The sequence below is a fragment of the Dasypus novemcinctus genome, chromosome 15, assembly GCF_030445035.2.
Source record: "Dasypus novemcinctus isolate mDasNov1 chromosome 15, mDasNov1.1.hap2, whole genome shotgun sequence".
In the NCBI taxonomy this organism is placed as follows: Eukaryota; Metazoa; Chordata; class Mammalia; order Cingulata; family Dasypodidae; genus Dasypus; species Dasypus novemcinctus.
The window spans coordinates 90,039,910-90,055,515 of NC_080687.1; the positions used below are offsets into that span (position 1 = coordinate 90,039,910).

A 15,606-nucleotide genomic window follows, 5' to 3' on the forward strand; every position below is an offset into this window, starting at 1 on the left:
GTGGAGACATAATGCAATTCCCAAGAGTTATTTAGTTAAACACTTTTGGGAAAGATACTGCATAGGAGATGATACCCAAGATTCCATTTTGAAAATAAGGACTGTCTCCTCATACAACTAAATAATAAAGCAATGTAAAGAATAGCTGCCTATATGATAAAGAAAAATAACATTCTAAAATAAAGATTAGAAATAGAGTACATCTTCTCCTGCCTGTTACCTATATCTTGGAGGTAGAAATAGAAGAGCATAATGGCCCTCAGATTTTTAAGTTGTCAAGAACCGTCAAAGAATACAACCTATACTTTAAAAATAAAGATTTCTTGATACCAAACTGTTTGAAATGGTTATTTCTAAGAGTCAGAATTGCAGAGGAATTTCACTGTCTACATTATTTTTGTAAGTTTTGAGTTTCTATAACAAACTTGTATGGCTACTTTTATAAACAGCAAAAAATATTTCAAAAGACCTGTAAATGGGGAAACATTGAAAATTAAAGATTTCTTTGAGAAGGGGCTCAAATTTTCTTTCAAGTTTAAGTAGCACAGGAATTCCATACTCACTAGTGCCATAGTAAAACCAAGACTGTGCAACAATAGCCCTTGAGATTTAATGATGGTAAATGTCTTCAGTTTTACTACAGGACTTTAATGGATTGCCTGTTAAGTCTTCATTTTTGGGGGTGGGGTGGGAAGCACAAACAGTACAGAACAAAGAAACCACCATCAGCCGATTGTCTGATACACAGCAGACACTTCAAACTGCAGTCTTCTCTCTCAGATGATTTTTTTTCATGTTAAGCTTTTGTTTCAGATTCAAATACATTCTGAATAGAAGCAATTAACCTTAAGAATATGTATAACCTTACAGCACTCTACTGACTTTGAAGTAAGTTACCTTACTGTGTAATTGAACTAGGTTTTTTTCTCATTTCTATTATGCTTCTACTGATTATTATAGGTATTAAGTGTTTTCAAGCTTTCATCATCCTGTTGATTTTATTGTTTCACTGTTTCAGTTGTCAAAGACTTTTTGAAAAATGCCCACTCATTTTTGATGATATTGTATTTGAACAAAAATGATTGCTCCCCAAGACTCTGGCAGACTGCATATACTACAACGAGGAGCTGAATCCAGTTCACAAAAGTTGGAAATTTATTCTAAACAAGACCATTATATCCACCCTCTTGCATAAACATGAAGGTAAATTTGATCTAATCAAGCTGAAGTATTTTTTTTCCTTCCATCCATTCCAAAAACCTCTCCTGTTATGCACAGAATATACATGCTTTTTCAAACTGTAGGAGGTAACCTGTTAATGGGTTACCAAATCAATTTGGTGGGTTTATTTTTAATGAGCAAGAATAGAAAATGTCAGAGTGTATCACACATAGTAAGATTCTGAGCATTGTTTCATAAAATTTTTATTTCAGTTATATAGACTAGACTACTAGGTCATGATGTCAAAATGCAATGCTCACTCACTGTAACTTAAGGTCTGAAGTCTGAAACACAGGAAGGCAATACATTGATTAGATTGCTCAGGAACAGTGGTGGGGAGAGACTGCTTTCACAAAGGCCCACCAAGCTCTCTTGCATTTAAGAAAAGCAAGCCCAGAGAAGCTTTGCTCTTGCTCCAGCCACATCATTTTAAAGCTGTAAATAAATGTTGTGTTACTGTTTCAATATTACCACTCTCTTTAGTATATAACAGTTTCTATTTGCTGGATGTGAACTTGACAGGAAATTAGCTAGCTCCTCTTTCACTACCTCTTTCAGCTCCACATCAGGTTTAGAATCCAGACTTCGGCAGTCTCAGGGTGGAAGCCTGGTTCTGTGCCTTAAAAAGCCACATGACCTTGGGAAATCATTGCCTCTCAAGACCCCATTTCCACATCTGTAAAATGGCAAAGTGTCTGTTATGAAGAGGATAATGTAGCAATGTATGTGAGAAGCTGAGCACCAGGTCAAGCATGTTGTTTAGGGCTTGAGACTTAGAAGCTGCTGTCTGTTATTTTGGTTTCAGTGTCCCAGAAGTATCCAGGTTAGCTATTCCAGGGCATAAATTAAACTTAGTAGACCCAGCAGGAAGGCACCTACGCTAAGTTCCACGTCAGCAAGCTCCCAAACCTAAGATAATTGCTATTTCCTATAAATGCCAGACTGACCCAGAAAACCAAATTCAAATCAGTTATCGCCAGCTAACTTCCTGCTTCCCACTTCTGGCAACCGCATGCTCCCCACTTCGTAAGTCCAAATGGAAACAATGTCAGCCAGTCAAAACATTTCCTCACTTGCTTCCAGGTTCACCCTCCATGAGCTTCCCCGTTTCCACAGCCTCAGGGGGAGCTTCCTTCTACTTTCCCAACAGGATGCTGCCCAGTCATGAACCGCTCAATAAAGCTGCCAGATCCTCAATTGCACGAAAAGATTTTCTTTTACCGTAGGTCACAGCTAATTTAACTTATGCTACCACAATATTACATTTCTCATTTCAAAAATAGGTTGAATAGGCAGAGCGCTACTGGTTAAGTTCAGTCTTGGAATCTGGTCATCACTGAGACACCTATCCAGTTCACTGAACTGTATCACTGTCATTAAGAATTAAATGCTATTTGTTCATTTATGAACTTTCTGAATGCTTATGAGCCTTGCCTGGAGAAGGAGTTAAATGGTTTCCCAATGAACAACCATCATACTGAGCCATCAAGATTACTTATTAGAATCAAGCACAGATCTTCTTTTCCAATGTACCATTGTTTCATAGCACTAAAAAGAACTTTAACATTATTCAGTTCTCTATCTCCAAGGAAGAGCAATAGCCTGATGCTTTCATGCCATTCGGTATCTATAGAAAGAAGTTAACTTTCTCATGGTCGTGGAAAGAAGGAAGTAAAATCTGAACCACTGCAATGAGGAAGACAGAGTGAAGGTAGTTTGTATAGTCTCTAGCAAGTTTGTAAAAACATGCACTTAATTTAAGACTATTTTATGTGGCTATTCCAGACTCAAACAAGGTGAGTCAAAAAAATTATTTAGGAAGTTTTCGATATTCTGTCTTTGACATAAGAAATCATCAGGCTTTCGGAATATACATAATAATTATTAAAGAGTGATGTTTGTAAAAACTGAACTATTACTACAACTTGTTGACTATATTGCCATATCTCCCACTTTGTATTTTCAACATTTTTAATAGTAATGTAACATAATGCTCTTTAAGGGGGAAAGAGAAAATTATGGGATTGGAAGCCACTAGTAAGAGGTCTTACCAAACCTACTTCTCTTCTCCCCTTACTCTCCCTTGAGAGTCTGGAACTAAAGGGAAAGGAAAAGTGCCATTTACTAAGGTATTTTCCTTCCCTAAGCCCAATAAGCTAATGAGAAGCCCTGAAATTGGAATGTCCCCTGGCACCAAGAAAGGACACACAGCCCGAAAGAAGAAAAGAAAGCAGGTTTTCCCAATACACACCTGCAGTGCCCAACAATGGGCATGAAGTAGCATGCCTAAGCTGCGGTGGTTGGGGTACCTTAGAGGCTGGAGCAGTTTGAGTCCTCCAAGAGCAGAACTAAGATGGAAGAAAACATGCAACAGATATAGTGGGGGACACCTGTGAAGGATAAAAGGGAAGGGAGGAGCGATGAGCAGGGAAAGCCTTGAAACCATGCCTCAGGTCTGAGCCCTGTGAAAGGAGAGAAAGAGGGATGACTGGGTTGGAAGACTGCTGCACACTACCAAGAAAATCTTGGGGCAGGCCAGTTGGGAGTCCTCAAGCCAAACTGCCCAGGAGAGGAGTCCCGCATGGGCCAGAAATGGCAGTCCCCAGTCCTCTGCCATGCTCAGACCTCAGGTAAGCACAGGGTGTGGTGAGAGCAAAGGGGTGGCCACTGGGGCTGGCCAGTCAACTTGCTCTCTGCAGTGGGGCCTTTTAAAGGAGTCTGAACAGCATGCTTCCCTGGTTGCCACAGAAGCTGTTTGAACTCCTTATTGTTCTGGAAGACCTCAGCTCAAATATCACCTCTTGGGAAAGCTTTGCCTGCTCCCAAGGCTAGCTCAGGCCGTGACTTTCCTTTATAGTACTTGTAAAGAATTATTTGTGCAATTATCTGATCAATATCTGCCCCAGGGATTAGACATAAACTTTATAAGGGCATCTCTTTTGTTGAATACTTGTTATTTGTTCCTATATTTTAAAGGAAGTGCCCAGAGCTAGAAATCCTCTTATTGTAGGGTAGCTGTGAAGACTGAAAGAGTGAATGTTTGCAACATACTTTCATGTAGAAACACTCTGTCTGCTCTTATTATTGCTCATCTTTAAATTTCTAAAGAGCTCAGTATAAAGTAAACCACAGATTTGCTCTGGTAAACTGAATTTTGCATATAATTATGTTGAAGTTAATGTTACAGTAAAATTCTACAATACAGGTTCATTTTCAGAATTTCCTTTAAACAGCTCCAAGCTAAAAACCACCTCCAGGTAAGGTTCTAGACTAGTATCTGAATAAAGTGAACCCTGCTTTACTATTGAAAAAGAGCCTGTTCCCAGAATTGGGGAAGGCCAGGTCAAAACGCCTTTGTTTTTTGTTTGTTTTTAAAGATTTATTTTTATTTATTATTTCTCTCCCCTTCCCCGCCCACCCCAGTTGTCTGTTCTCTGTGTTCATTTGCCATGTGTTCTTTTGTCCTCTTCTGTTGTCAGCGGCACGGGAATCTGTGTCTCCTTTTTGTTGCGTCATCTTGTTGTGTCAGCTCTCTGTGTATGCGGCGCCATTCCTGGACAGGTTGAAATATCTTTCGCGCTGGGCAGCTCTCCTTACAGGGCAGCTCTCCTTACAGGGCGCACTCCTTGCACGAGGGGCTCCCCTACAAGGGGGACACCCCTGCGTGGCACGGCACTCCTTGCGCACATCAGCACTGCGCATGGGCCAGTTCCAGATGTGTCAAGGAGGCCCAGGGTTTGAACCGCGGACCTCCCATGTGGTAGACAGATGCCCTAACCAGGACCTCCCATGTGGTAGACAGATGGGCCAAGTCCGCTTCCCAGGTCAAAGTGCCTTTGGCTGAATCCTTACCTCAGTGTTGTATTTCTCTAGATGTGGTCTGTTACTCTAAGAGGTTTACAAATAAGCAAAATATTTAAAAGGAGGGTAAAGGATTACTTTGAATTAGAATTCTGTGTAAGATTTTTTTTTCTTTAAGTCTATGTAGATAGTTTATGATACATATGGCAAGACAAAAATCACTAACCAAAACTATTGGGAAGGCTAATATGAATTAGCAAATACATTTATTTACCTCTGAATACTGTCAAGAACTCAGCTTTGCCTGAGAGTCTATCAGAAATCCTTGGGAATCATTTAAAATGGACAGATTGCCACAGATGTTTACTAGTGCAGCTTATTTATATGTAAGTAGGTGTTTTAAATCAATGTGTTTTTACAAGGGACAAACACTCCACTACTTGGTGACTTAGCATAGCACTTGGTCAATAAACATTGTTAAGTGAATTCAAGGTTGACACCACCCAGAATGATCTGCTTATTTGCTTTCAGCAGGCATGAAGTTACACACATAAAAGAACTTTATGAAGCTGGTATTACTAGAATAGCTATTAGAATAGCTAAGCATCTTGTTGCAGTTGAGAGAGCTAGTAATGGTAGTATCAGAACTTGAACTCGAATCCGCCTGGTGTCACAGCCCAAGCTCCTAATCCACACACTCTGGGGCTTCCCTTACAAACAAATGGAAGGATGTACACAAAACACGGTTAAATTTCAATCCTTTACCATATAAATAAGCTCATACCAAGAGTAAAAGAAAACAAGCTTCGCTCTTTTTTTAAAATTTCTGCCCCCTCCCGCCCCCCCCCCCCCCCGTCCCCGTTGTCTGCTCTTTGTCCATTCGCTGTGTTCTGTGTCCACCTGTATTCTTGTCAGTGGCACCAGGAATCTGTGTCTCTTTTTGTTGTGTCATCTTGCTGCGTCAGCTCTCCATATGTGCCACGCCATTCCTGGGCAGGCTGCACTCTTTCTGTGTGGGGCGACTCTCCTTGCGGGGCACACTCCTTGCACATGGGACTCCCCTACACGGGGGACACCCCTGCGTGGCAGGGCACTCCTTGTGCACACCAGCAATGGGACTGGGCCAGCTCCACAAGGGTCAAAGAGGCTCAGGGTTTGAACCCTGGACCTCCCATGTGGTAGGCAGACACTCTATCAGATGAGCCAAATCTGCTTCCCAAGCTTCACTCTTAAAGCACTCAACTTTCTTGTTCCTTTCAATGTAATTTTCCATCAACAAATGCTTCTAATTTTTCTCCAATAAATAAGTATATAAATAAATAAAATCTTAATTTTTTTGTGATTGATTTTACTGAGATGTTTTTGCTATTCAATCATTTTCCTTGGTTTTCCACTCCCATTGAAGGAGGTAGGTAAGAACAGATAAAACAGTAGATGTGACTAAAGAAGATGTAAGAAGAATTCAGAGAGATCCAAACCAGAGCTTAGATTTTAAACACTAAAAGGAAATGCAGCTTATAACACTCTGCTTACTAGAATAAGTTCACATTAAAAAAATGAAGAGTTCTGTGAAAGATAAATGAATTCTCCCAGGTTCTCTCTCTAAAGGTCTACTTGCAAATCTTTTTAGAAAACCCAAATAGATTGCAGTGAGATCTTCAGGATAGTGAGGTGAGGTCAAGGTAATTAATCAGAAAACTGCCCCTTTCTTAGAAACTTGGTTCACCAAGATTTTAGGATCATTTGCAGTCAAATAAAACAGACAGCTGTGATTGCTAGTGTTTATGAGATGATATGGGCTTACAAGTAGACAGTTATATCTAAGTAGGTGCTTTTTAATAGGAAAAAAAAGATTCACAAAGCATGTTTTTCATCTCCCTGAGACCCCTCTATATCCACAGCCTCTATTAAATACTACAGCTGATAAATTCAAAGGTTACTTAAAATGGATGAGCTTCTGCTGCTACAAGGTACCTCTTATTCTGATGAGAGAAATAAAGCAATCACTACTTGAATACTCTCGGTTCATCCACCCATCTAAGCCTGGTACTAACAAAAAATTATTTCAAAAGTTAAGGGATGAAAGAAAATCTACTGCTTAGTGTTCATAAGGTTATATACTGTTCCTTAGCAACCAGTGTTTGTCTTTTACATGACTAGAAATTCATGAAAAAGAAAGCAGAAACTACAAAGAAAACCATTTAGACAGTTTCATTCACAGAGGAAGCACTTCAAAAACAGTCATGGGGGAGCAGATGTGGCTCAAGTGGTTGACTGCCTGCTTCCCAGATAGCAGGTCCTGGGTTCGATTCCAGGTACCTCCTTATAAACAAAAACAAGCAAATAAAAGAAACATCCAACTCAGGGGAGCTGATGTGTGCAGTGGTTCCCACGAACGAGGTCCCTGGCCCTGGTACCTCAAAAAAACAAAAACAAAAAACAAACCACACCGCTGAGCTTAAGGAGCTCATTCCATTGGGCGGGAAGAGCAGATGGCTGACACTTTGCATAAGTATTTCCACGATACCAACTGCAGTCCTTTTCCCGCAAAGACTAAGAACAAACCTAGGCATCTGTTGACACGTGGTTAGCACCGCTCCTGGGCAAAGCCTAGGGACGCCGCCCCCTTCTGGTTAGGTGGCCCGTTTACCCGCGAGCGTCCTCGGGACGGAAGCTCGCTGCGAGAGGCGCAGTTGGATCTTCTTCCCCACAGCATATTTCTTCTTGGCCCCTTACCCTGGCAGCTGGTGTGGCGATTCCACTTAGGGCGCCAGTTCTCAAAACTAAGGGAACACTTTTTGCATCCCAGCTGGCGTAGGACTTCTGGAGGTACCAGGGAAACTAGGCAGCAGCTGAGGCGGTTTCTCTACACCTGTCCTTCAACCCTGCAGGGAAAGCCGCGAGACTCCCCGGGGCTCCGCTTCTGGAGAGGCGAGGGGATAGTGAGCAAAGAACCTCACACCGACAGAGCAGTTCACGGAGGCTTTTGTTCAGGCACATAAACCCCCTTTCCCTACGAGGAAACGAGAGGACCCCTGTGCTGGGCCCCGGCCGTCCTAAGCGCCTGGGGCGTGCGCGGGCGCCTCGAGTACTCACCATCCCGCAGGCCCCGGGCGCGCGCGCCCCGGCAGCTCCCGCGAAGGGCGCCCCGGGGCCGCCTCCGCACCCCGCGTCCGGCCTTGCGGGGCACCCGGCTCCGGGCGGCTCCCCGAGGGCTCCGGGCGGCTCCCCGAGGGCTCCGGGCGGCTCCCCGAGGGCTCCGGGGCCGGGCGGGGGGCGCCGAGCCCGGGCGCCAGCACCTTGCTGCGGCTGTACATGGCCCCGCGCCGGGTCGCCGCGGCCGCGGGAGGGACGGGGCGCGGCCGCTCGGCGGGCCTCGAGGGCGATTCTGCACGCAGGGGCAGCGGTTTTAACAGCTGAGTTTCGATTTCTCGCTCCCAGCCCGCCCTGCGCCGCCGGGGGGAGCGTCTCCTTCCACTCTCAGGGTGGCGCCCTTTGACCTCCTCGCAGGTGACAGGCCGCGCCCGCGGGGAGCCTGCGCTCCAGGTGAGTCCGTCGAGAGGCTCACGACCGCCCTAGAGGCTAATGGGGACCCCCAGGATCAGCCCGGCCGCCTCGGGAGCGAGTGGCCAACAGGGTGCCTTGCATCTCGAAGGGAATTTGGGGGGCTGTTCGCCAGGCACCCCTAATTTGAGGTTACCGCTGGATGTGTGAGACGGTGAGCGATGGCTCGATAAAATAGTTTAACCTTGAGTCACCGGAGGTTAAGCCAACAATTGGAATCATATAAACAAAATACTCCCTTTTCCAGGGAATATTTTTGCTTTTTGATACTCTCAAGTTAAAGGAAATGGAAAATGAAATCAAAAGCTAGAGAAGCAAGCTGAAGGGGTAGGTAGGAGTGATTCTTCAGGCAGCCTTGCTAGGTGATTGACCAGCCATTCAAGAAATAGTGATTACGGACATTGTAAATCCTCACAGGGCCCACTGGATGGAATGGAGGAGAGTATGGGCCATGATGTGGACCATTGTCTATGAGGTGCAGAGGTGCCCAAAGATGTACTTACCAAATCCAATGGATGTGTCATGATGATGGGAACGAGTGTTGCTGGGGGGGGGGGGAGAGGGGGGGGTGGGGGGGTGGGGTTGAATGGGACCTCACATATATATTTTTAATGTAATATTATTACAAAGTCAATTAAAAAAAAACAGAAAAAAAAAGAAATAGTGATTAAATATTTAGCTGATAATAAAAGATGGATTAGTAATAATTTAGGCATTAAATTAGGGCATTGAGCTATAATTTCACTATGGTGTGGGGCTTTTAAAAATACAGATTTGAAGAGATGTATTTCCATAGGTCCGAGGGTAGGTCCCAGCATCCATATTCCTAAAAAGCTCCCGGATGGTTTTCTGTGTCCAGCTGGTCGCCCCTTCCCCAATGCTGGGCATCCGAAGATGAGTGAGAGCTCATCCTTCACACACCTGTATTCTAAGAGGCAGGTAAATGCTAATGCCACCACAGAAGAAGTGAATTAACAGGAGATGGATAAGGCTAGTGGCAGCACAGGGAATCAAGGGGTTAGCCCTCCCATGAATTAGAAAAGAGACACTGGGGCAGAGGACTTGGCCCAGTGGTTAGGGCGTCCATCTACCACATGGGAGGTCCACGGTTCAAACCCCGGGCCTCCTTGACCCGTGTGCAGCTGGCCCATGAGCAGTGCTGATGCGCACAAGGAGCGCCCTGCCACGCGGGGGTGTCCCCACGTAGGGGAGCCCCACGTGCAAGGAGCGCGCTCCGTAAGGAGAGCCGCCCAGCGCGAAAGGAAGCGCAGCCTGCCCAGGAATGGTGCCGCACACACGGAGAGCTGACACAACAAGATGACTCAACAAAAAGAGACACAGATTCGCGTGCCACTGACAACAACAGAAGCAGACAAAGAAGACGCAGCAAATAGACACGGAGAACAGACAACTGGGGTGGGGGTGGGGGGATGAAGGGGAAGGGGAGAGAAATAAATAAATAAATCTAAAAAAAAAAAAAAGAGGAAAGAAAAGAGACACTGGAGTGTGAGCCACAGACGACCTAGGAGGGGGTGTGGGTATAGCTCAGTGGTTGAGTGCCTGCTTCCCATGTACCAGGTCCTGGGATCAATCTCTGGTACCCCCTAAAAACAAGCAAACAAACAAACCAAAAAAACTCCTATTGGGGAGCAGATGTTGCTCAGAGGTTGAGTGCCTCTTTCCCATATATGACATCCAGGGTTCAATCCCCGGGACCTCCTAAAAAAAAGACATAGGAAGTCACCAGAAAGAAGGAGACTCGCTGGCAGAGGTGTGTACACAACTCCAGGCAGTGTGCTGTGGCTGGGGCACCACTGCTGTGGGTCTGCCAGCCACTTAGGATCTGGGGGCAGTCTTGCTTATGTGATCAGTACTTAGAAGAGAAATATTAAAGGTTTGATGTCTAGTGAAAGCTCAGTGTTGGAGGGTGGGCAATTGTGTGAGGTGGGACAGGAGGAGAAAAGGTAGAAAAGGAAGTCAGGGCTTCTATGCCAGTCAAATAGGGCAGAGGTTCTCAACATGCATCATGCATCAGAACCCCCGAGAGGGCGTGTTAGACATGGATTTCTGGACTCTAACCCTAGTGCCCGATTCAATCGATCTGGGGTGGGACCTAAGGATTTGCATGTCTTGCTGGTCCAGGGGCCACCCTTTGGGAACCACTGCTGTAGGCAATGTGGAAAGCACAGATTTTTCAAATAGGGAAGTAATGTGTTAATATCTGTTTGAGAAAGCCAGCTCTGCTAGCAATCTGAAAGGGAGATTGAAAGATGAAGAGGCTGAAATCAGGGAGATAAATTGAGAGCCTAGTTCTTACAATCTAGGTAAGAAATAAAGTCCTAAACTAAGTCAGTAACCTGGGAGATGGAAAGCAGGGGTCAGAATCCAGACATTCCAAATGAAGGATTAACGTGGCTAGATGCAAGGGAGAATGGAGCCCGAAGGCAGCAGAGAGAAGGAGAGATGGCTTTGACAGTACTAAGCAGTCAGGAAGACTTGGGTTTGAATCCCAGCTTTGCCATGGAGTGGCCACGTGACTGTGGGCAAGTCTCTTGCTTTCTCTGAGGCTAGTTCCCTCATCTGTGTAGTGTGGAACTGAGGTACAGCATCTCCCTTATGGGGTCGTTGTGAGGAATGCACAACATAACCTGCATCAGCGGTTCTGTTGAGATGTTGCTTTTGCCCCAGTGTGGACTTTTGGCAATGCCTGGAGACTATTTTTTCTGCATTTTTGTTTGCCACACCTGGTGGAGTCGGCTCCTGGCATCAGCTGGGTAGAGGCCAGGGCTGCTGGTAAACATCCTACAGTGCGCAGGACAGCACCCCCCAACAAAGAGTTACCCTGCCCCAAATGTCAGTCGTGTAGAGGTTGAGACACCCTAGTCTGTATACTATGCCGAGCTTACCACTCCAGTAATGGGTGGTTGTTGTGTGCTAGGTTTTAAAATTCTAGCTTTGTGACTGAGTAGGTGGCAGCACCTTTATCCATTAACCGGGAGGAGGGGCCGGTTTGGGAACTTTAGGTTTGAGGTGCCTGCAGGGTGAGAAATGCAGATCTGTAATTTGGTGAGAAGGGGACCGGTGTGGTCCTTCTGAAGGGGACATCATCTTCAAAATCTTTTCTGTTGGAAAAATACCACTGGAATTTTTGTCTCAGTTATTTTAGTGGTTGGATTAAAATAACAAAGTTCTAGTAGGGGAAAACCCAAAATTAGGGGGAAACCAGCTCTCCTTAAGGAACTAGTAACAGCGATGTGACTTTAGAAATATATTTAGTTGAGTATACTTGTTTTACACATAACACAGCAATGTGTCACCCAGAAGGTAGAGGATAATAGGCAAAATCTAAATTGTTTATTCACTGCTCGTTGTGTCACATTCTCAAAACTGTTTAAAAAGTGAGTGGGATTTATTATTGTAGTAGACATCTCAGAGTCCTTTAGCAAGCCTGAGAGAAAGTGGGTTATTTTCCTGTGTGTCACCCATTCTCTGTCCATTTGTGTGAGAATATAGGCTGGCCTTTAGCAAGGGTTTGATCTGGGCTGTGCCATGGATGGTGGGGAGGAACAGGGGCCAGTGGGAAAGTTCTGGACCCCAACCTCCATTCAAGCGGAGTTTAGTCGTTATCTCTTTTATACACTGGACTGTTACCTACTATTTTGTTTGAAGTAAGAGTTCCATAGTTTTGGAAGTTTGAAAAACAACTCTACTAGACAATTACCTAGAAATATGTTTTAAGGGGCATTGAGAAGACCTGAGTTCTAGTAAGATTGTGAAATTGCCTGAAATTTGGCCACTTAGAGATTCATTTGGGAAATAGTTTTCTTTCAAAATATAACTCCTCGAGGAAATAATAATTTATACATTCCTTTAGGTGAATGAGTGATCTGAGCAAAAGACATTTTGGTTGGGGAAGAGGGAAGCTGAGTGAAAAGAAAAGGATTCAAAAAGATGTGCAAAGGAAAATGTTTTAAAATGAGACATTTTTAGGGAAATGACTATTCAGGAGCATAATGGGTAATTTTAGTTAGCCAAATGAACTTTACAAAATAAGATCAATTCAGAAAGAACCTTCACCAATTTGGTCTAATGCTAACAAGTCCAGTTGTGCAATTGTGTCTTTATCTCCCAAGGAAATATATGAAAATATCTGATTTTTAAGTTTGTTGCCTTATTGACCCCTTCATCTGTATGATTAAGTATATAGAGATAGAGACACATATACACTAAGCTTTTACTTATCATAAAGTTTCTTAATTGGAAAATCATACTTTCTAAAAATTCTAAAAGGTCATTCTTCTTTAAATTTAATTCTTTAGTAGAAAGTTAGACTAATCCAGAAGATTTACAGTAGCAGTTGTCTTACAGTGTCTTTTTTCTTTTCTAACAATGAGGTTACTTAAAAATCACCTAAAACTTGCCAGCTCCTCAGTTGATGTGCTTCACAAATAAGCATATTTATATTGCAACAATTTCACATTTTTTTAAATTCTTCAAATTTCTACCATAGAATTAGGGAACATAACAATTGTAAGGCCCCCTAAGTTCACACAAGAAATACGTACTGAATGTTGACCATAAAGCACTAACTGTGTCCGACTCAAGCTACAGTGGTCAACAGGAAAAACCGTGTTCTTCTCTCCCTATGCTTAAGATCATCTAACCTTCTCATTTTAGTCATGAGGAAACAGAAACTTTGAGAAGTTAAGTATTGTGTAACAAATTAATGGCAGAGTCCGGAACTTGATTTGGGTTCACCTCTTTCCAAGTCTGTCTTTTCACTTTTTTCAAAGATGATTATGACAAAATATATTTGACAAAATTCAGAATTTGAAATGTTTCATCTATTATAATTTTCCCAATGAGCAGCTATGTATTTTCCAAACCCAAATTTGTCATGTCAAAGTTTCTAAATCCATCATTATTAATAAAAGCCTTAACACTCAAATATTGTCCCTGTAATTATATGATCAAATGATTTCTGCACTAACAGTACTTTATCTAACTTGTCAAAAATTTGTGACTAGCAACAGTGCTAAATAAAGAATTCCTTTTCTTCAACAGTGTTTAAAAAGTGATTTTCATAGTGTAGTACATAGAATTCTATTTAACATAAAAATGGAAAGATACCTATTTTTCCCCTCTGTTTTTCTGAAAGCAATGGCATTGTCACTTGGGGGAAATGAGAATGTAGAAAATGTGCTTGAAATTATATTTTCTTTCCTCTACTAGGTGGCTGAATTTCCTTGTTTGTAAATTCAAATCTGAGGACTAGATAGCAGCTGTAATTTCTGGATTCTAACAATTGCAGCTGTCATAAGATCTCTCTGGGGGGGTGGAGGGTGGGGTATGTGGGAACCTTTTATATTTTTTAATGTAACATTTTTCGTGATGTTGTATGTTCAAAAAAATACAATTAAAATTGTTTTTTAATTTAAAAAAATTAAAAAAGATCTCTCTGGCTACAGGGAGTGGAAGGAATCTCCCTGAACTTTGGGGGAACTTCTGAAGACTCTGTCGGTGGCTCTGGCAGGGAGTTCCCCCTTAGGGTTTCTTTGGCTGTGGTAGCCTTCCCCATTAACCCAAAAGAAACTTTTTAGGACACTGTTCCTTTTTTACCCAATCACTGTGCCTTTTCCAAAAGTGTCCTATCTTAGGGAACTCCTGATTCCTCTGATGTTTTAACTCTACCCCAACTCTTTTGTAAGCATTCACAGTCCTTTGTAAACATCACCAGATGTGTAATGTGACATGCAGTGTAGGGAAAAAAGTAGAGGACACAAAGGCAGAAGACCTTACCTTGAGATCTGGCAGAGTCATTTAAGAGTTTTGACAGGGAGTGGATGTAGCTCAAGTGGTTAAGTGCCTGCTTCCCATATACAAGATCCTGGGTTCAATCCCCAGTATCTCCTAAAAAAAAAAAAAAAAGAGTTGTGAGACCTCAGAAAGCTTTGAAAACTCTCAGAGCTTTGGTATTTACTTTTTAGGAGTTTTTGAGGGCAAAATGAGATAACATATGCACAAACAGTTCATAAATTACACTTTGATGCAGTATAAATGAACATTATTATGTTTGAGCTGTCAACGCAAAAGCTTCATATATGCTTTCTGATAATACTTAAAGTTGTACGCAAAGAGTTCTTAACTTCAGTTCCATCAGCTCTTAGCTTTCAATTGCTAAAACATTACAGAAATATATTCTTAGTGTGTTTTATCTTGAAGTCCCTGTTAGAATAGAAATAAAGCAGAATTTACAGTTTTACCTATCAACATAGAAATGGCTAGCACAGAAGTGCAGTCTCCAATAAAGCTGGGACTCTGTTGGCAGAACGGGGGAACACTGAGCATTTTGTGACACTGCTCCATCTCTAAATTCATCTAGAAGCTGACAGGAGTTCCATTTCTATGCATGAAGCCTAAGAGTATCCTGTTTGACTTGACCAAAGAGAAGGAGTCACATCAGGAAACCTCATGGCCTTTGGGTGCTTCCTAGACTAGGATTCTGGGTTGGAATTCCCCAAAGGTGTAACACACTGGTTAGCATCAAGACTCTTCTGGGTAGAGATTGTAAGGTATGTGAATATATCTCAATAAAACTACTTTTTAAAAAAAGACTTCTGGGTGGCCCCCCGTTGCCTACCTGAGGTTCTTTGTTTCTTCTCTAGGCCCCTTTTTCTTGAGGTACCGTTAAAACAATCCATGACAAAGGAAGGATGATGGGAATGCTTAATATGATGAAGCAACATGCAGTCTCTGGAAAGCGAATGATTCCTTTGTAATCTACCAAGGATTTGCCTCTCAGGCTCAGGCTTTGTCAGATGGACCTGTGTTTAGATCTCCAGTCTGCCAGGTACAACTGAGGGACCTTGGGCAAATTACTATTACTGTATATCTCAGTGCCTCTGTTTCTTCAACTGAAAAGTGGGAATAATAGACATAAAACCCATTGATGAGTATTGCATATAACAGATATGAACAACAGTGCTAAGTACCATGTATCAAACGTAGTAGCCTCAATAA

At 42.9% G+C, this 15,606-nt stretch overlaps 1 protein-coding gene across 1 annotated transcript in view; it reads right to left on the reverse strand.

The window, feature by feature from the left end:
* EPSTI1 (epithelial stromal interaction 1) overlaps window positions 1–8,450 on the reverse strand; it is a 106,719-nt gene extending 98,269 nt beyond the window's left edge. The window contains exon 1 of the mRNA XM_023590265.3: window positions 8,119–8,450. Within this exon, the coding sequence (XP_023446033.2) occupies window positions 8,119–8,339 (221 nt within the window). The 5' untranslated portion in view covers window positions 8,340–8,450. The remainder of the gene's footprint in view (window positions 1–8,118) is intronic.
* Window positions 8,451–15,606: the final 7,156 nt, after the last annotated feature.